This window comes from Medicago sativa, chromosome 5 (assembly GCF_051527215.1).
Source record: "Medicago sativa cultivar Bolivia chromosome 5, Bolivia_mono, whole genome shotgun sequence".
Classification (NCBI taxonomy): domain Eukaryota; kingdom Viridiplantae; phylum Streptophyta; class Magnoliopsida; order Fabales; family Fabaceae; genus Medicago; species Medicago sativa.
In genome coordinates, this window is record NC_140753.1 from 77,032,379 (window position 1) to 77,054,469 (window position 22,091).

The following is a 22,091-nucleotide window of genomic DNA, read 5'->3' on the forward strand; positions in this document are numbered from 1 at the left end:
TGTCAAACTTAATTCTCACATTAGTTGCTGAATTTGTGAGAGAATGTGAGTTTCACCAACCTTATCTAAGGTCTAGATCCAAGAACAATGTTAATGTTCTTCTTTAAATCCTATATTAGAATTTAACTCAAATTAGCAGATACATAAACTATTTTAGTTTAAAGAGAACAAGAGTAGCTAAAGTACTCACCAGAATACCTAGTGCACCATCAATATCAAGTCTTTAAACAATAATATCAATTGCTAGTGGTATTTTACAGCAATGATCAAACAAGGACAATTTACTTTGACAAAGAATAAATTCTTATAATTGTCATATGTTTATCATAATATATGTGAATGTAAACTCTTAAATATTTAAATAAGTTTACACCAACACAACATCATCACACATGTCTGTAAAATATTAAAAAGACGTACTTCTTTATTTGTAAATAAAAGACCTTAACAAGAGACCAAGTGCACCATTAAAACACAATCTTTGGATTGCTAAGAATTAACTGCAAGCGGTACTCTCAATGTAATGATCAAACATTGGTGATAAGTCCTGTCAAATAATAGTCACCTTTGGGCATCCTATTATCCACATGGATAATTACGTTATAATCACCACATATTTACCATCACAGGTATGTAAGTATTCGGCCAAGTTGTGCCTTCCTTGGGGCCGACGACAACTCGGATAAATAATTACACACTACATCTTTTGTAACTTCAGTTGAGTCGAATCTACGCAACAGAGGTTACTTGGGCAACATTATTGTTTCAACCGTCTCAACCTCAATTACTAGATAATCTTAATATATATTAAATGAGGTGATAAGTCCTGTCAAATAATAGTCACCTTAGGGTATCCTATTATTCACATGGAAAATTACTTTATAATCACCACACATTTATTATCATATGCACGGAACTATCCGGCCAAGTTGTGCCTTCCTTAGGACCGACGACAACTCGCATGAATAATTCCATACTACATCTTTTGTAAGTTCAATTGAATCAAATCTACGCAACAGAGGTTACTTTTGCAACTTGTTGTTTCAACCAAAACAACCAAAATTACTAGACAATTCAATAAATGAATTTAAATGATGGTCTTAAATTTACATGGCAGATGGAAAATGTCTTAAATTTACAAGGCACTACCGACATAATGTAGGCTGAATTAGTTCATTATGTTGTTAAGTAACCATAAGGTCACTCGACAACCCTTAAGTGTGAAGACAAATTCACGAATTTGAAAGAAGATGAAAGTCACAAATCAAGCCAATGTGTGTATGACAATACATTTACATATATCGCATAAAAGCAACAACAAACATAGCATGAAATATATTCAAAATGCATGATATATAAGACAAAATATTATTGTAAAAAACTTAATAACAATAACCTCAAACGTCACAATCATGCTATATAAAAAAAAATATTCAATTTCAAATCAAAAGAAAATCGAAACTTCATATGTCAATAAATATTCATGTTATAATTGATTCACATATATAAACTGAATGATTCTTTAAACAAAATAAAATATAATTCTAGCACTGATGTTTTCCTTAATAAAGGAAACAAATTTTATATGTCTATAAATAAACAAACAAAATTAGAATTATTATTTTTCAAAATTAAAGAATTTAATCCTGTATTACCAAATTAGTTCAAAATATATTTTGAGATGTATTATAAAACACTATTCGAAAAAGACAACAAATTTCCACAAATGATATATAATGACCAAATATATATCAAGAATTGCCTAATATCTCAAAATAAACTTTGAATAGAAAATAAATTGTGAATCAATTTTAATTTCAAATAGAAATCAAACCACATAATATGATAATCATATTTGAAAAGCATGTCAAATCAAATCTAAATTTTATTTGATCTATATCCAGATATGCTAAACATAATTACAATATTATAGCATATTATATTCCTAATTATAAACCATAGTATCACAAATGTAATATGAGAATGATAACCCTTATAGAATTGATCCTTATCCGTGAAAGACGAATTTGATCTTTATCTTAATATCATGACTCACAAATAAATAATAATTACAAATGTGATATTTAAATATAATTAGTCAAAAGTATTTTATAAATCAAATAAAAGTGACTAACGGATGTAAATGAAACATGCAAAAAAAAAAAAAAAAACGTAATTTTTGAAACTGAAAACTTTCAATGTGATTTATCCAATTGAAATTCAATTAATTTAACAAAATAATTGTAAATGTAACAAGAATGCATACAGCAAAATTGAATCTGAGTAAGATTTTCAAAAAACCAAAGTATTCTCAAATTTCAAACCAAAAAGAATTTAACTTTGAAATTAAATTGGTTCCACATATATAAACAACAATTCATAAATCCTTATTTCCAGATATCCGGATTTATAAAAATAGTAAAGACGAAGAACTGTATTTTAAACCAAAGTCCGGAAATTAAAGATAGCTAACGCCTAAGGAATTGCTTTTCTATCTTTAACATGACTAATGTTCAAGTCAATTATAAGTGTAAACCAATTTGAAGAGAAAAAAAAAATTGAACGCACATATATAGGCATACGGAAAAAATTGATTAAATTAAAATAAACATATATCACCTACTCATCCAAGATATTGCTATAAACAAAGATTTACTTGTTTACGAATCCACTTAGAAAACGAAAGCAACCAAAACGAAGAGAATTGTATCGTGCTTTCGAACATAAAATTAGGGTTCAAATAATAACAAAATTATTACGGCATCAAACATAAAGCCCCTAAATTAAAATTTTAGGGTTCTTACGAAAAGGGTAGAAAATAAAACCCAAATATGGACAAAAGCACAACAAAATTGCAATCAATCCCAATAAATCAAACATGAAGACCGCTCTGATACCACTTGTTAGATATTTAATAAAAAACAGATTTCATAAAACATGTTCAACGATTATGAATCAATAGCGGAAGCAAACAAAACATTGAACATGAATACGAACGGATCTACGACATGTTTGATTTACCAAGGATATTAAGAATTAGGGTATTAGGAATACCTGGAGATGAAGCTTTGGTGGCAGCCCTCTCAACAACAACGATAAAGAGAGGAGGTGATCTGAAACAAACATCAACATCAACACGGTTAGTGGCGGCTGATTTGGGGTTCTTTCTCAACCGGTACCTTTATGCATCAAGTTCTCTTCAGATGGGGAGAAGAGAGAGTTCGCCGTGTCCGGTATATTGGGGACCATAGCCTATTTTATATTGGATGACCATTAGGGTTTCCCATTATTCCGTTAATGGGCCATCCAGACATCCACTCATATTGAGTCCATATCCATTAATTAATTAATTAATTAATATTCTAAATAGAAATCTAATAAGCCTTATTACTTAATTTGATCACTAATCAATTAAGCCTTCAAATTGATAAATAGCTAATATAATTATTATTACGATATTTGCCCACATAATGATATTGGAATATAATAGAATAATAAAATATTCCAACATTGCCAAGAACAATTTTTTCAGACTTGTTCTATAGACTCTTACTTTGCTATATTTACTTTGCTATATGCTAGCGTGTGTTTAATATAATTTGTCATACTAGGGGCATGTGATTTAAGAGTAACTATATTAGTATGTATCAAAGAAACATAATTAGGGATGGAAAAATTCGTAATAAAATAAATAGGTATTTCAATTATTTCAATTGTTTGTTGGTTAATGGAAGGGGAATTATTAAGAAACTAGGATATCAATATCTATTAGTATATTACTAAAATTACCAAAATACAATATTTGCTTAAATATAAAAATTATATATCAACATCAAAGAAATCCTAACATAATTCCCTAATATGTATTATTTTTTCATTAAAAATTGTATTTTAAAATTTAGAGTATAATGTATTAATATTTTTATGTTTAATACTCTTTTTTGTAGCAAAAGAGAATGAATAAATTCTACGTAATCTTAAAAATTATAATATGTTTTTTAGTATAAATAATGTAGATTTTTAATTATTTTTGCGGAATATTTCCGAAGAAATGTTCCCTGGAATAATTGTGATATCCTAGTTTCTTAATATCCGTCTCAGTCTTGTGACTAAATTTGGACAATTGTGATATCTTAGTCATTCATTTTGTTTGATATGATACATCTTGGGGCTTGAAAGAGTCATTAATGCTTACTTCCGTCGTTGTAGGAAGTTGATGGTACGTGATATGTTTATGTGTTGATAGTTGGTTTATTCGTCAAATTATAGACCCAGTTGGTGCTTGCAAACGCCCACTATGCTATTGATCTTCGTTTGTTATAATTGATTAGGGTTGGATCAACTGTATCGTTTTTATTGGGTGTTACCTGTTAGGCTTGATTCATATCTATTGTCTTAGTCAGATTTTATGTCAAATGATTAGAGTAGGTTTCAACTTAATTGGGACGTCCACTATTCTCTATGATCCCATTTGCTCTTAATTTATATATATAAAAAAATCTATAAAAAAAAAATGATCCTAATTGTGTAAACATAGTGCAGTAGGTGTTGTGTTTTGAAGTCAAATAAGGTATATGTATATTACTTTTTTTTTTTTAAAAGGAGTATCACTACTAGAAAAAGCAAAATTAGAGAGAGAAATTAGTGACGGAAAAAATAAAATTCCTCACAAATTCTTTGGTCGCAAAATTTAGTGACGGAATTAGAGAGGGATTTCATGTTTTCCCTCTCAAAATTTCCCTCACTAATTTTTGCTTTTTTAAACACTTCTAGATAGAACTCATAATTAAAAGAAAAATATAGAAAAGTACAATAAAAATAATATTGCTTATGAAAGAATTCTTACATCAAGTATAGAACTCATAATTAAAAGAAAAATATAGAAAAGTAAAATAAAAATAATATTAACTTCTAACTAACATGTAAATTACTTTTATATCTCTAATAGGTAAGTCATTAAAAAAAAGAGAGTTTTGTTATAGAATATAACACGTTATAGCTATTCAAAATAAAATAAAAAATCACAACAAATACTGTTGGGTAAGATTTTGGCTTCTTAATATCACGATAAATGTTTTTATGAGTTAAGAACTATTTTTTTAAGAAGACAAACTAACTCTTTCAAATTGACATCAGAGATACTTTAAGATGAGTACACTCTAAGATTCAAACAAACATCATTAGATCATCTCAAGTGGAATTATGAGTTAAAATTATGTTTAATTACAACAACAAAGTCGATAAATCGTCTTTCTATGGAAGAACTCCTATGATTTTACCACCACAAGTTGATACTTGACAATTCAAATCATCGAAGTGATACTTCACTAATAAATTTTTCTTTTCTCAAAAAAATTTATTCTCTTGTTACGAAGATTGAGACATTCTTAATAAAGAAAATCACAATTGCTTGTGCGGAGGTCTTGTGTTGGAATTTGAAAGTTGATTTTGTATTGACTTGTGTCGGACGAAGTGCGGATGTGGTGGAAGGTTGTGGCAGGGGCTGATATGGTTGTTGTTTAATGGATCTTTGTTGTGTGTTTTGGTTGCTTGTTGTTTGAAAATTATATTGATGTAGTGGCTTGCAGATGTAGACAAATTTTAGTGATCTTTTAGGTTGGGGGTTGGGGAATGTTCATGAGAGTTTGTGCGATTTGGTTTGGTTGTTTTACGTAGTTGTTTGGGTGTTGTTGGTAACTCTTTGTGGGTGATCTATATAGATTTTATTGCGAATTTTTATACTTTAAATTTTGCTTTGTCTGAATCTCTCTTTTTAAGTATTTCGTATATATATGACACCTTTGCTTTGTTAATCTTTTTCACTTATCTTTGTTGGTTTGAACAAAAATTTGTTATTAATAAATTTAGCCTTTTCAAAAAAGAAAATCACTCACAATTGCTATAAAAAGCAAAACTATCGTGAATGAGCAATATCTGCTGAATATTGAAAACTGCTGTTGACACATTGCATAAGGCTGTGTCACACATGTAAAATACGGTTTTGCCCCCTCGGTAGTTAACTGCCGAGGAATTTAAAATCCGGCTGCAGTTAACTGCCGAGGAAAACCTCGGTAGTTAACTGCCGAGGAAAACAATATTATGAAGACAGTGGTACTTTTTCTGAACAAAAGCATGCGTTCATTCTTTCCTTTCTTCTCTGTTTTTCCTTTCTTTCAAATTCAAATCCAAGGTTCATTCTTTCAACAAAATCATCTCAAATCCTTTCTTTTTTCAAGTTTCATCATCCTTCGCCCCTTCCTCCAACTGGGTTATGATTCTTTTTCTAAAAAAATAAATAAATTATTATTTGAAGAGTTTTGGAGGTTATGATGATTCCTAGGTTGAGTTTTGGAGGTTATGATGATTCCATCGGTTGAGTTTTTTATGTTTAGCGATGATTTCTATGCTTTCAATTGAATTTTCCATGAGGAAAATTTACTGATGTATTGAAGAAAATTACTCTAATTGGGATAAAATTCATTGCTAAAATTAATTGTTGATGATTTCTATGCCTTTGATTGAAGAAAATTACTCAAATTTACTGCTAGTTGGATTCTGTATAATTGGGAAGTGTTCTACGTTAGAAGTATTGAAGAAAAAAACAAAAAAAAGGGATTGAAGTGGAAGAAGAAGAAGAAGACTGGGATTCGATGAAGAAGATGACAATAGAATGGATTAGGAACCCGATGAACATGGCCCTTTTTGCATGGATCTTATGCGTTGCTGTTTCAGGTGGAATCCTGTTCCTTGTCATGACTGGTATGTTGAATTCTGTGATTCCAAAGAAGTCGGCAAGGAATGCATATGGTTTGAAGTAAACAATCAAATACTCAATGCTCTGTTTACACTGATGTGTTTGTACAAGCATCCAAAGTTATTCTACCATCTTGTACAATCAAATAATCAATCTTCTTCATTTTTCACCCGTGAGTTTTTCTTCTTCATTTCTTTTTTCACGTGAAGCCAGAAACAACTCCTCGGTACTTAAGTGCCGAAGGAGATTTTTTTTTTGAAAATTGCTTTTCCTCGGTAGTTAACTGCCGAGGTTTTCCTCGGTAGTTAACTGCAGCCGATTTTATTTTCCTCGACAGTTAACTACCGAGGGGTATTTAGGTAAATAACTTGTGTGTCACAGCCTTATGCAATGTGTCAACAGCAATTTTCCAGAATATTTTAGACAACACACATGCCATCCTCTCAACAATTTCTAAGACCTGAAAAGTGAAAACTACGGCTCTGTTTGATAAAAATAGCGGATAGCTTATAAGCTAGCTGATAGCTTTTAGCTGATAAGCTAGCTGATAGCTTTTAGCTGATAGCTTATAGCTGATAAGCTAATTAAAGTGTTTGGTAAAAATAGCGGTTGAACTAGCTGATAAATGTAAAATTACATAAAAGGACATTATTAATTCATATAACATTTATTCCATTTCAGTTTTTATACTTTACAAAAAAATTCAAGTATAAAGTTTCTTTAAAAAAATAAAGTATAAAATTTGATGTTAAAATGAAAATTGTTACTACAAGAAAAACTGGAAACGCAATATAGATAATATACATAAGAACGTAATATACATAATATACATAAGAACGTAATATTCCATTTCAGTTATTTTAATGAAAATTTGATGTTAAAATGAAGACGTAATATACATAAGAACTGGAAACGCAGGGAAAAAAATATAGAGGCAAAGCATTGAAACGTAATAAATGTGTTTTAATATATAAAGGGTAAAGTTGGGTTTTAATTAAAATAACAAGGGTAATAATGGAAGAAAAAACAAAAAGCTATAAGCTATAAGCTCAAACGCTACTTGGAGTAGCTTCTGAAAAATAGCTTATAAGCTCGTTGAAATTCGTGAAATAAGCTATAAGCTCATTGTAAAAAAAGTTACCAAACAGAGCTTTTTTTGTCAAATGAGCTTATAAGCTATAAGCTATAAGCTCTTTTGGTGGCCTTACCAAACAGACCCAAAATCACTCATAAGTTACCAGTGTCAGTATTGAACAACTAGATCAGTCAAACTTAGTTTATACCAACAGAATATAGAAAACAAAATCAATTAAGCATACAAAAAATTCAGATGCATATTCAAATGAAGTAAAGTAGATAATAATATTCCACCACCCCTATTATTTACTACCACTGACAGATACACGAATTATGCAAACACAATTAAACCATCAACCGATTATAAACACAAATTTATAGTTGTTGAATGAATTTTGATTCCAATGCAAACAGAAGAAGATCATATAAGGTTAATTGATTTTTCAAAAATAAAAATAATTACAAGTCAATTGGTTGAAGAATCTGAATTCAGATCTACTAACAAAAAGAATGAAAGACTTTTAATTTTATTTCTGAAAAAGATCCAAGAATTTCTCAATTACTTGATACAATAATAAATGCCTTGACATAGATAGATATGGTAGAAGTACTCCTGAGTTTAGCTCAGTTGGTATACACAATGCATAATATATGTAAGGTATGAGGTTTGAATCCCGGCCACCGTAAAAAAAAAAAAAAAAATAGATATGGTAGAAAACTATACACATTTCATTTTCATACTGATAAATATTTGATAAGTGTAGCAAAAACTTGGTCGTGTTTATACCTTAATTAGACTCAGAATGATTGTTATATAGCTAACATGTTGATCTTTGAGGTCCCCCTCTTGGCCCTAGCAGAATAAGCATGACCTTGTACTGGATGAGTTTCAAGAATACAAGGTGAAACCCCGTTGATCCAGTTGAACGAAATTCGGCTTAATTCTTGAATTATCGTCTGATATCAAACATGTGGTGTTGTAAAGATTGATGAGTTCCCTAGATACATCGTCAATGCAGCCTCATAACACGTGCCTTCGTGATCTTATCCATTCTTGGAGAGTGGTTCTCAGACCAGTCCCGAACAATAGATCATGCATTATCATACTCTTAAGTCCACCTTATAATTGTGTTTACGACCAGAGTAATATCTGATACATTGGTTGTGATATGACTCAATTAGAAACATAGAATTGCATGTTATTATTATTTTTGACTTAATTATATTTTTGTCTAGTAAGGATTATATGTGATTATGTTCCCTAAATTCTTTAAAATTTTTAATTACCTCGTCTAAACACACTCCAAACATTAAATTAGATCATCTCATTTATATAGTTCTCTTAACATGTGCAATATTACACATGTTAGACAAACCTTTTATATAATACTCAACATCTATTTTTCTATCTAATGTGAGACCATACCCTCACTTGATATACCAACAATAATAAGGGACGGAAGTGGCGATATATGTTTTTGCATAGCAACGAGGGTATATAGAAATCTTACAATAGAACAATGGATCTTAAATAATTAGAGAATGGTCTAACTTTGCGGCTTTGAAGTTAACAATTGGTAAGTAATCAGTACCAACAAAAAGAATAAAGACTTTTACTTTTATTTCTAAAAACTATGGACATTTCATTTTCACACTCTTAAACGAATTATCATCATTTTGAAATTGAAAATGACTTAGTTTGATCTTTCCCTTTTGTAGAGAGCAACATCAATGTGGGTGAGATCTTAGAGGATTCATCCAAATTTCGTGGGATTTACTCACAAGTCACAAGGCAAAAACTACATAATATAGCAGTAATTGGAGGGAGCTTTGTGGTGGTTTAGCAACGTGGTTTTCTCTTTTTCCATTGATAAAACGTGTGGTCCTTTCTTTCTATTTAACTGTAGAATTATAAAGGGGAAACAAATAAATATTTAAAAGACTAATGCTAAAAACTATATTCGTGAAAATTCGAGTGAAAATCTCTCACGACGTATATAATAGCTGTTTTTTTTATTCAATGGTTTTGTCAAAAAAAAAAATTGACACAAAACGTTACACTTTGTGCATAAACATATTCTCAGTATACAATGGTGAATTACTCTAACAAATAACTTTAACATGGTCAAAAAGAAAATCCCTTTTACTATAGGGAAATGTTAACTGGTGTTCCTGGGACACTGATTAAGGATATGAAAAAGAAAATTATATAGTAGTTAATGCATTGAAATTGTATAATTAATTTATAATAAAGTTAAAAACAGTTTTCTTTTATGGTAATAATTCTCTTTTATGGTATGCTTAACCAGTGCCCCGAGGGCACCGGTTAGCAGGACCTTTTACTATAATGAACGGTTAAAAAGTAATGAAAAGTTATGAGTAATTAATGAAAGGTAAAAAAAAAAAAAATCTATTTTACATCATGAAAGGTTAAGAGACTTTACTATAATGAAAGGTTAAGAAATTAAAGTATTTTATTAATGAAGTGATTGGACTCACATGATTAATGAACTTCACCAAATGACGAATTGTTCAAGAGAATGCGAGTTCGATTTTTATGTGTAATAATTCTTGATTAGACTATATTTATCTTACGATCGAACTCTGAATTACTATGACGCTTTTCACGGAAATCAGAAGGATAACAAAAAAAAATGAATTTTATTATTTATAAATTATAGAAGAGCATGAACTTTATACACTATATAAATATCAAATCATATTCTATTTTATACAAGCAACTTGGAAACAAATATGGCTGAAATTCTCAAGTATTTTTATGCTATGAATTTATTTATTTTCTTAATTATTTTACCATTGAAAATCCGTGGTGGTATGCCTTTTTTTATCATTTTCTAATTTTCTTCTTTACTTCATAGTTCCGTACACAATCTTTTATAATGTTTTGGTAACATTATGTTATCATCTCTTTTCATTACAGAACATATTCAATGTGTAATTGATGACGATTGTCCAAAATCTTTGAACAAGTTATTACTTATCAAGTGCATTAATCATGTATGTCAGTATGTTGGTAATCTCCCTGATTTCGCGTCTCAGATTCCAAAGAGTACGAAAATGCCCTACAAAGGAGAATGAGTTATTGTCCAAGAAGCTAGAAAAATAAATGTGAAATATACCTTATATGATAGGATATTCCAAAAGATGTCATTTAATTATTGTACTAGTCGATATACCCGTGCTGAGCACGGGTAGCGCGGCTGCGCCGCACAGCGAAAAGTGTGTTGTTGTGCGATGAGGTATGCATCGGCGAGAACAAACATGATACTAAACAATGCTATAAAAAAATTATAATTATTTTTCATCTTTATTCATTTGTCATTAATTTTAACTAATTAGGTAGTGACAAAATTAGTATATTATAATAGGTGAGTAATTTTGGTAGTATAAATTTTATATGGAGTTTTTTTTAATATTTTTTTATATAGTATTTTCATAAACCTTTAGTTTATTTTATTAGCAAATACTATCAAAATTGAGTTATCAAAACAAACCAAAATATTAGACAATACAATAATTTTCTCAGTCGTTAAGTTTCTTATGTATATCTATCCATTAGATTAGTGTTCAAATTGGATCCCGTGTATCAATGATACACTCTTTGGATAATTTTGGTAGTGAAAATTTTATATGAAGTTAAATTTTTTTAAAAAAATGGTATAGTATTTTTATAAACATATAGTTCATTTTATAAGTAAATATTATAATTAACCCTCAAAACTGAGTTATTGGAAATTTTATACAGAGTTTTTTTAATTTTTATTTTGATATAGTATTTTTATAAATTAATAGTTCATTTTATTAGTAAATATCATAATTAACCCTGAAAATTGAGTTATCGGAGCAAACAAAAGTATTAGGTAAGGACAATACAATAGGTTTGGCAATTTATAAGTTTCCTATGTGTAAATTAGCTCAGTGATCAAATTGTGTCCCATGTATCAATTATTTATTATACATTCTTTGGATAATTTTTGTTGTGGAAATTTTATATGGAGTATTTTCAAAAAATAATAAATTAATATAATATTTCATCCTTTTCTATTTAAAACATAAATTTTTTCAACAGAAGTTGATATATGTTGATATATTTGGTGAAAAAATTAGACCAAAAAGTAAGCAGTTATTTTATATATAAAAAATACTTTTTTTATGGGATAAAAAATATTTATTTTGTACATGTACTTTTTTTTTGAACTATGTACATGTACTTTTATTCATATAAAGTCCATACACTGACATATATTTTAGTAATATATAGTTCACATTAAATTTGATAGATAAACATATACTGACATATTCTCGTAAAAAAACCATATTCTCTCATTTACAACTCCTATCTTCTTAACCTTTTCTTTTTTAAAAGAAAGAAACTCCATATCAACTACAAAATTTGTAGAGATAACAAAAAGATTTTTATATTTAATATTTCATTAATTAATTATTAATTATTAATTAATTACAAAAGTAAAGCATTTCTATTCTCTCTCTCAATACACAATCGCCCTTCTCTCTTGGTCTCCCTCGTTCTCTCATTTTACTCCCAGACTTCACCCCCCAAAATCCACACCTTTGGCCACCAAACAATCATTTTTGGCCATTTTTCTGAAAACAAAAATCATATTTTTCATCCTCTCATCTTCCTCTACATTTCTACCCAAACTGATTTATTAAAGGAGTTAGTTTGAAAAATGGGTCATTCTCATCTTCTACCCAAATGTGAGGTTTCTAGAATGGCTTTGAAGCAAGCAACAGTGCCGAGGATCTCTTGTAAGCTTTAATATCGATTGATTTAGTGTCAGATCTGTAACATTGATCTTTTAAGCTTTCATTTGAATCTACTTGTTACTCAATCTGGGCATACACAAATATTGTCTTCCTTCTCTCATGTCATCCTGCAATAACAACAAACTTGAGTTCAGAGTTTGGATCTCTTGTCTTCTAGTTTTATTACATGTATTTTTTAGTGAAGATCTGTTTGTATTTATTTTTAAATTTTTATATTTGCTGTTGATAGATATTTTGTATTTTTCTGTTGGTTTTTTGAATTTATTATTGTTGATAAAAAAAAAACTCTTCATCTTAGAATTATCTATGTTGTTTAGAATCTATTTGATTTTTTTTTTGTTTTGATCTTAAAAATTGGTAAAACAACAAACAATTATGCTATGTGCAAAATTGATAAAGCAAAAATTTAGAATAAGATATTTTTGTTGATCAATTAAAAAAGATTTCTTTTTATCCATTTAACAAAAATGAAAGAAAGAAAGATAGTTAGCTATTGTTGCTATTACATGATATGATATTCCATTTGTTTATATAGATTAGTAAGAACTTGTACAAACCTTGTTGCTAACATTTATTCATCTGCATCACTTTTCTTCTTTTAGGTAGAATATTCAACCTAAAGAAAACAAACCAAAAGAACATATTAGAAAATACTTGTGATAAAATTAGATTTATGTAAAGAAAAAGAAAGTACATATTTGATGAGCTTTTACCATGTATTTCTTTTTTTTCGGAGATATTTCATAAGCTTACCCTTGTATTTGTCATGAACTTACTTGTGAATTGCTACAAATAATAAACAACATTTGAAAATTATATGAAAAATATTAATTCTGTCAATGAAGAAAGAAAGAAAGTTAATAATATTACCATTATTTAAAGAAAGAAGTCATCATGCTTGTATTTCTTTTGTAACATGTTAAACCTACAACAACAAAAATATGCAGGAAAAGAAAGGTTGTTAGGAATAGATGAGAAAGAGTAAAGATGATAAATAAGAAAATGAGTAAATGAAAAAGTAGATAGAAATATGATTATAATGAAAAAGAAGAGAGGGAAAATGAGTGAATGGGATTTGGATTTGAATTTGAATTTGAAATTCAAATTAAGAAAAGCTGTAAAGTTAAAAAAAGGACAAAAGTAGAAAAAACTTCTCACTTGTACGAAATGTCAAATATGCCCTTCAGTATAGAAGTTGGAATGGCATTGGGTCAGGGGTAGTGTAAGTCCGATGTTGGTAAAAAACTTGACATTGCATCTTGACACTTGAATATCCAATATTACCCTTAAAAATAGTCATGTAATATTTTTGGAAACAGGGACAGTTATATAATTTTGGTAGGCATTTGTTTTCTCATATACTAGTCGAGATACCCGTGCTATAGCACGGGTAGCGCGGCTTCGCCGCGCTGTATGGCCGCGGCTCCGCCGCGTGTTTCTTCTCGACTGCGCTTGCAATAGTGATTTTTTTTCCATGGTGAAAATATGTAAAGTATTTAAAGCATAATAAAGTATATATTGATCGATAGTAATGAAAAATTATAAAATAATTAAATTTTAATATGAACATAAATATATTAAATTTTAGTATTGACGATATTAAAAAAACTAATAAATAAAAATAATCATAATTTTTATTTACTAATATGTTTAAGTGTGAAAAATACTAATAAGCATCCCGCGAAAAATCATAATTAATGTATTATATAATATTGTAATCGTAAAGCATATGCTAACATATTCTCGTAAAACAAATACAGTGAGATATATTTTTGTTAATATATAGTCCATAATATATATAGTTCTCATTAGATTTCAGAAATAAGAATATACTAATATATTCTCGTAAAACAAACATATACTCATATATATATTTTTATTAATATATAGTCCATACACCCACATATACTTTATTAATATACTTTATTAATAAAACTTAGGCAGTCGCGGTGTTTAAATAGATATATTGAAAAATACTAATTCTTTTTTTAAAGATTAAAAAAAACTAATTAAAACTGATCACTCGTTATAGTTACTAAAATGGGTCCCATGTTACAATTCCCCTAAAAAAAAAATTAATTTTAACCAATTAGTCACATGGGTCCCGTAAAAATATCTATTCTCACATGTATTTTCATTAAAGTAAAAAAAAAAACTCATATACATTTTTATTAATATAGTTCATACACTAACATATATTTTATTAATATATAGTTCCCATTTTTAAAAACAATGTATTTTTATGTTGATGATATTTAAAAACAATAATTTTAACCAATTCCCCTAAAAAAAATTAATTTTAACCAATTACTGACATGGGTCCCGTAAAAATATATATTCTCACATGTATTTTCATTAATATAGTTTATATACTCACAAATATTTTATTAGTTGACGATAAGTTTCACAAATAAATATATACTCACATATTATGGTAAAAAAAATACTCATATACATTTTTATGAATATATAGTTCATACACTATTTTATTAATATATAATTCTTATTTTTAAAAAATAATGTATTTTTATGTTGACGATATTTAAGAACAATAATTTTAGCCAATTTCCCTAAAAAAATTAATTTTAACCAATTATTTTCATTGTCCCATAAAAATACCTATTCTCACATGTATTTTCATTAATATAGTTCATACACTCACATATATTTTATTAGTTCACGTTAAGTTTCATAAATAAACATATACTGGCATATTCCTGTTAAAAAACTACTCATATACATTATTATTAATATATAGTTCACACTCACATATATGTTATTAATATATAGTTCTCATTTTTAAAAACAATGTATTTTGATGTTGATGATATTTAAAAACAATAATTTTAACCAACTCCCCTAAAAAAAAAAAATTCATGGGTCCCGTAAAAATACATATTCTCACATGTATTTTCATTAAATATAGTTTATATACTCATATATTTAATTAGTTCACGTTAAGTTTCATAGATACACATATACTCACATATTCCGCTAAAAAAATACTCATATACATTTTTATGAAAATATATTCATACACTCACTTATATTTTATTAATTGCTAGTTCTCCTTTTAAAAAAACAATGTATTTTTATGTTGACGATATTTAAAAACAATAATTTTAGCCAATTCCCCTAAAAATACCTATTTTCACAAGTATTTTCATTAATATAGTTGATAATATATACTCACATATATTTTATTAGTTCACGTTAAGTTTCAGAAATAAACATATACTGACATATTTCCGTAAAAAAACTACTCATATACATTATTATTAATATATAGTTCACACTCACATATATGTTAGTAATTCCTTTAAAAAAAATATATGTTAGTAATATATAGTTCTCATTTTTTGTACCAAAAAAAATATAGTTCTCATTTTTAAAAACAATAATTTTAACCAATTCCCCTAAAAAACAAATTATTCTGATGGGTCCCGTAAAAATACCTATACTCACATGTATTTTAATTAATTTAGTTCATACACTCAGAACGCATTTTTTTTGAAGGCACTCACATATATTTTATTAGTTCACGTTAAGTTTCATAAATAAATCTTGTCAAAAAAAAGTTTCATAAATAAATATATATTGGATAAATATTCCCCAAAAAATACATACTTTCACATATTTTTATTAATATACAGTTCATTTGCATACAACTCACGTTGAATAAACATATATATAATGACATTTTCCCGTAAAAAACATATACTCGCATATATATCATTAATATATAGTTGACATTAAATTTCATTTCATCTTGTCAAAAAAAAAATTAAATTTCATTTCATAAATAAACATATAATGAGAATTTCCAGTGAAAAATATATATACTCATATATATTATATTAATATATATTACATTTTATAAATAAAGACATACTGACATATTGTATGTTCTTTTATAGAAAGAGCAGCAAGAACACTAATTTTGTCCCACAAACAAATCAATTTGTTATCAAATAAAAACAAAATCAATTATTTATGATTTATTTCCATCTTTGACTTTTCAACCCACACATGACATTAAATTTTGTCTTATTCACCATTTATTTTTCGGGAATCTCTCACCCATTCCATTCCATTCCATTATTACTTTTAATTCTATCTTATTCCCCAACTAACATTTTTATGTGTTTGTCTTATCTTATAGTGTGATTGATACCTATAAGAAAATTGTAATAAGAAAACAATATTATGAATATTAGTTTTTAACCTTTAGTGGCAGCAATATCACGTAATGAATGTAACAAAAAAATAAAACTCCCTCCCTCCCAATTTATCTGAGCCCTTGGCTCATTTCACACCGATTAAGAAAAATGTATAAATAAAGGAGAATGTGTAATATATTGTATTGGGAATAATAAAAGTAGTATTATTTTATGTTGTGTTTTGTGTTTTGTGTTTTGTGTTTTGACCTCAAAAAACGTTGTGTTTTGTGTTTTATAGTAGTAATTATTTTATCCATGTATATAAAATTAATATTTTGACACTTATTTCTTGACAACTTCATTTTTTGGGTCTTGTTAACTTGTGCCCTTAGGGCACATGTTAAGCAACCCAAAAATGGAAACATTTTCTTAAATTTTGTGCATTCAATTATTAAAAAGTGAAAAAGTTAAAGTCAAATGCATTAATTACAATAGAATATTTCTATTTTGAATCATTAACTTGTGCCTTGAGGGCACAAGTTAACATTTCCTTTATTTTTTTACATCTTATTCGTAAAAAAACAATGGAGAGATTAAAAAAAAATAGAGAGGATAACAACATCATGTGAGTATTAGAGAGAAAATTGTCAAAAAATGGTTGTCAAAATATCATCCTAATTAATACTACTTTTTTTTAAGGACTAATTAATATTACTTTCATCATTCTCAATTCAATATATTTCACTTTCCCCTTTATTTATACATTTTTCTTAATCTCTGTGAAAAACCAAACTTGACTCAGATATTCTAGAACGGAGGAAGTACTTACTTATTATTATTTCAATCATCATTTCAAAAAAGTTAATGTGAGTATTGATGAATTATTTTAGCAAGAAAGATTATTTTGACTAACAAAGTACACCATTAAATATAATTGTAAAAAATAAATACATTACTTATTAATTTTTTTAAAAAAAAAATTAGGAGCCACACACATTTCCTTTACCTTTTATTTGTCACGTGAAGCACTTGTTCACATTCCTTTTTTTTAGCTCTCTACTGCACTTACCTATATTTATCAATATATAGTTTATATTATATTTCGGAAATAAGAATATACTAATATATTACTGTAAAATAAATATATTCTCACAGATATATTTTTATTAATATATAGTTCATATATGTACATATATTTTTTTGAAGATATTAATAAAATTTAGGTAGTCGCGGTGTTTAAATAGAGATAAGAAAAAATACTAATTAAAATTGTAAACTCGTTGTAGTTACTGAAATGGGTCTAGTGTTACAATAAAAAAATATTATAGACCACAAATGTCATTTAATGAATGAATCTAAAATGTTAATTTTTACTCATAGTAGTAACCGGGTATATTGTTAAGCTTCCTTTTTGGCTTAAAAAAAACAAAAGTATACTGTTAAGCTTTAATGGAGTATATTATTTGTTTTATGTTCAAAAGCTTTACTTTTCATTATTTTGAAGCACGCTGCTACTGTAACCAAAAAAATAGCACGCTCTCTCTATATCTCTTTATCTCTTTGTTGTAACCAAAAAAAAACAACCATTAATTACTGGTTAATACCAGTACTACTATTCTTTCTCTCCAAAAATGTTTATCTACCATCTATCCTCTTGCACTACTCTTGTTTCTCCTGGTTCAATCTTCATCATCTTAGGCTATCAGGATTATTTTCTGCACGTTTTGTTTCTTTCAATAGAACAACAAAACCACCACAAAACCGTTTGGTTTCCACGCTGTATTTTATGTATCTGTGGTGGAGTTTATGAGTTTGGTTCTCAAACTTTATACATGCAAGAACAACATCACCTATACAAATGACTACAGGTATCAGATCTGATTTGGATTTGAGAATTTTTTTATATGTTTCACAAAGATCTGAAACTGTAGATCTATGACTAACAGTAGCCGCCGCAAGTCAACACACCATTTGTGCGTTTTTTACTTCTTCAACCCAACACTTCTCATCAAATAACCACCACCTTCTCTCTTCATTCCCTTTCATTATCCTCTACAAAAGGCACAAAAAAATAATGGTAATTGGTGCATCCTTTTCGTCAACCACGAATCAGAAATCGCCTCATCAGAGATCATATTGGATCAGGTTCTGTTTATCTTATCTTCTTTGTAACGATCTGAAGCTCGATTCTCTATTCGCCGTTGATAACATACATGCAACAAAACAATGAGAAGATTAGGTTAGATCCAGTTCTTTTACGTTTTTTCCTCTTCTCCATTCATGTAATTGATTGTAAATTTTGGTATTTAATCCTTTAATTTTTTATTCAATAAAAAGACTCATCTGTTGTTTTTTTTCTCTCTCTAGTAAGTTTGTACAGAACTTTTTGTTTTTTCAACAGTAATATTTTTTTTTTGAATGACAACAGTAATATTCTTTAAAACTAATTTTTTTTTGAGTAATCTTTTAAACAAAATATTTTATGTGAAAAAAAATAAATGACAATTGAATTTTTACAAAAAATACATTTTTTTTCTTTTTATATATTTGTTGAAGAAAAACAATAAATAACAATAGATTTAATTTGTTTATAAGACAAGTAAGAAATTGTAAAAACTGATGGCGTTAACATTTCTTCATCCTGATCACTTTTCTTATTCCATGTAAAGATTCAACCAAAGAGAAAAAACAAAAACAAAAAATGAAGTGGAAGGAACTTTTGATGAAAATTGATTAGCGTAAAAAAAGTAACATATTTCATAATCAATGAAGGAATTTCATATGCTTACCCGTGAATTGACGATTTTGACTATTTTCTTTTTGTATTTTAAAAAGCAAATAAAAATTGATTAAGTGGAAAGAAAAAATGAAATTGTAACTGATACCTGTATTGATATTGTCTACACCTTGTGTCTTTCCTGGTAAAAAAAAACTCATTATTAGAAGTTGAAAAAAGAGACGGCACATGAAAGACTGTCAGTTTGTACCTTCTCTCTTCATTTTCTGCAAATATTGCATTAGCTTACCATGTATTTATTCTTGAAGATAAATTTACGAATATTTTTCTTGTGCATCCTTCTTCAAAAGGAAAAACATAATATGCAAATAATTCATATATATAAAGAAATAATGTCATACTAATATGAAAGAATGTTAGTCGTACCTTGATCATTGGATTAATTTTTATATTTTTTCTGCACAAAAAAATAATAGTAGAAGATGAGAGATGACAGAAATGAAAAGAAAATTAGAGAAAGCAGTAGATGAGAAGGTTAGAAGAGTGAAATGATTCTAAACTTTTTTTTAGAAAGAGAAGATAAAGGATGGATATAAAAAGAATGAATGAAGTTTGAAATTTGAAATTCAAATTCAAATTTTCAAAAGTTTGAATTAGATAAAAGTGGGAAAGTTGAGTTTAGTTGCAAAATATCAAGTATACCCTTTGTGTTATAGTTATAATTGAGTTTAGGAAAAGGGTATTAGAAGTCCGATATTGGTAAAAAGCTTAGGAGTCCTCCATTTGAAATTTTGTTACCATCTTACCCTTGAATGAAGTGAAAAAGCAGTGTAGTTAAAAATTTAGAAACAGGGACAGTTGTGAAATTTTGATAGTAATTTGTTTTTATATATATATAGTAGAGTAGATAGATATATTTGATTGATTGATTGATGATTTGCACCCAAAAAAAATTTCCTTTGATTATGTACTTTAAAGTGATGATAAGACAACGAAGAGTATTATTTATATTTCCTTCTTCTCTCTTAATTTTAATTTTTAGAAGAATCACGATGGCATCCAATTGAGGAATATCACACCTTATTTTCAGTCCCGCCACCTATAAGTATGACTTTGATAGTTAGGTCGAAGATTTTTTTATTATCTTACTTTAAATCCTATTTTTATTTTCATGTCATAATATTATTATACTTATCATTTTCAAACTCTTCAATTTATATTTCTCCTACATTTTAATGACATCTAATTGTGTTAGAAGCTTTGCTGAGTTTTATAGAAGTTAAGAATACTATAACGCCTTTACAAAATTATAACTATCCACTACACAATAAGTTAATTAATTATATATTTTGTTGTGCCGAGAACAATTTTTTAGTTATAACTATCCACTACACAACAACAATAAAGAAGCTGAGGAAATGTCCCCTTAAGCTTAACTCAGTTGATAGGAATATTGCATCATTTATGTAGGGGTCGGGGTTCGAACCACGGATACCCCACTTCTCCACATTTAATTATTTAATTGTATGAGCTCTGACCACTAGGCTACTAGACAAAAAAAAAATAACTGAAGAAATAAGTTAATTAATTATATATTTTGTTGTGTCGAGAACAATTTTTTAGATTGGTGTATGACTTTATGAACTAAGCTCGATATTACTTGTCATACCAAGGGCATGTGATTTAAAACGAACTATATTACTACCTCCGTCCTTAATTATAATATTCTTTTGTGTTTTTGCTTTGTCCTTTAAAAAGATCTTTTTCAAATTTCAGTGTACATCAATTATTTTTCTGCAATAGTATATGATAAATACTCTATGAAAACATTAGTTAATTCTCTATCCTAAAAGATAAACATGTATTCCATCCAGTTACTATTATAAGCAAATTTCTACTTTTTAGATTCATTTATTTAAACCACATACATCAGATTTGATCCTTGGGTTCTGAAGATGAGGGATGGTTTAAATACTTCGTTTTGGTTTGATCCTTGGGTTCAAGGTTCTACTCTGAAGGTCAGATTTCCTGGTCTTTTTAATGCCTCGTTGCAGTGGGGGGATAAAGTGGGTGAGATGGGTAGATGGATGGGAGGTGGACTTGGGAGTTTAGATGGTCTGGGGCTCTTTTGGAGGATGATTTGTCTCAAATCACTGAGATGTGTCTTTTGATTGATGATCAGGTGGAATCTGAGTCAGAAGATAGATGGTGTTGGACTCAGGATCCCACTAGAGGTTACACTGTTAAGGGAGCCTACTCTATCTTACATAGAAATTTAGTAGGTGAGGGAGGTCTTCCGGCGGTTCTTATTTCAGCTATGGCTCATGTTTGGAAGTCTAGAGCTCCTCCTAAAGTTGCAGCTTTTGGATGGAAACTATTGTAGGATAGACTTCCTACTAGGTGTAATCTCCTGGGTCATCCAAAATCAGGGTAGCTATTATTGTGTGTTTTGTGGGGGGTTGAGGAATCATCGGATCATTTATTCTGCACTTGTGATGTTATTTTACCTGTCTGGTATGAGATTTCTAGGTGGGGTTGGGTTGGGAGTTGGTGT

At 28.3% G+C, this 22,091-nt stretch overlaps 1 protein-coding gene and 3 long non-coding RNA genes across 5 annotated transcripts; 1 reads left to right on the forward strand and 3 right to left on the reverse strand.

Moving 5' to 3' along the window:
* Window positions 1-2,948: 2,948 nt before the first annotated feature.
* LOC146925203 (uncharacterized) lies at window positions 2,949-9,839 on the reverse strand. Of its 2 annotated transcripts, none has more exons than XR_015010441.1 (3): window positions 8,619-9,839; window positions 7,123-7,228; window positions 2,949-3,113 (listed from the first exon to the last, which is right to left on the reverse strand). It is a non-coding gene; the product is annotated as an uncharacterized LOC146925203 (long non-coding RNA). The 2 variants fall into 2 exon arrangements; XR_015010440.1 differs by lacking the exon at window positions 2,949-3,113 and adding an exon at window positions 4,966-6,283.
* Window positions 9,840-10,515: 676 nt separating this feature from the next.
* LOC146925204 (uncharacterized) lies at window positions 10,516-20,551 on the forward strand. The gene is made up of 3 exons (XM_085710179.1): window positions 10,516-10,664; window positions 10,773-11,014; window positions 20,473-20,551. Exons 1-2 carry the CDS (start codon window positions 10,586-10,588, stop codon window positions 10,928-10,930), a joined length of 237 nt encoding a protein of 78 aa, XP_085566305.1. The 5' UTR covers window positions 10,516-10,585; the 3' UTR covers window positions 10,931-11,014; window positions 20,473-20,551.
* On the reverse strand, window positions 12,509-13,650 carry LOC146925205 (uncharacterized). The gene is made up of 4 exons (XR_015010443.1): window positions 13,511-13,650; window positions 13,354-13,426; window positions 13,198-13,256; window positions 12,509-12,747 (listed from the first exon to the last, which is right to left on the reverse strand). It is a non-coding gene; the product is annotated as an uncharacterized LOC146925205 (long non-coding RNA).
* On the reverse strand, window positions 18,318-20,099 carry LOC146925206 (uncharacterized). Its single transcript, XR_015010442.1, has 2 exons — window positions 19,686-20,099; window positions 18,318-18,991 (listed from the first exon to the last, which is right to left on the reverse strand). It is a non-coding gene; the product is annotated as an uncharacterized LOC146925206 (long non-coding RNA).
* Window positions 20,552-22,091: the final 1,540 nt, after the last annotated feature.

Bases quoted from the DNA above. Each gene is read 5' to 3' on its own strand.
- LOC146925204 (XM_085710179.1), top strand. From the start codon at position 10,586: ATGGCTGAAATTCTCAAGTATTTTTATGCTATGAATTTATTTATTTTC. The intron at 10,665-10,772 runs GTATGCCTTTTT...TTTTCATTACAG, and splicing joins ACCATTGAAAATCCGTGGTG to AACATATTCAATGTGTAATT.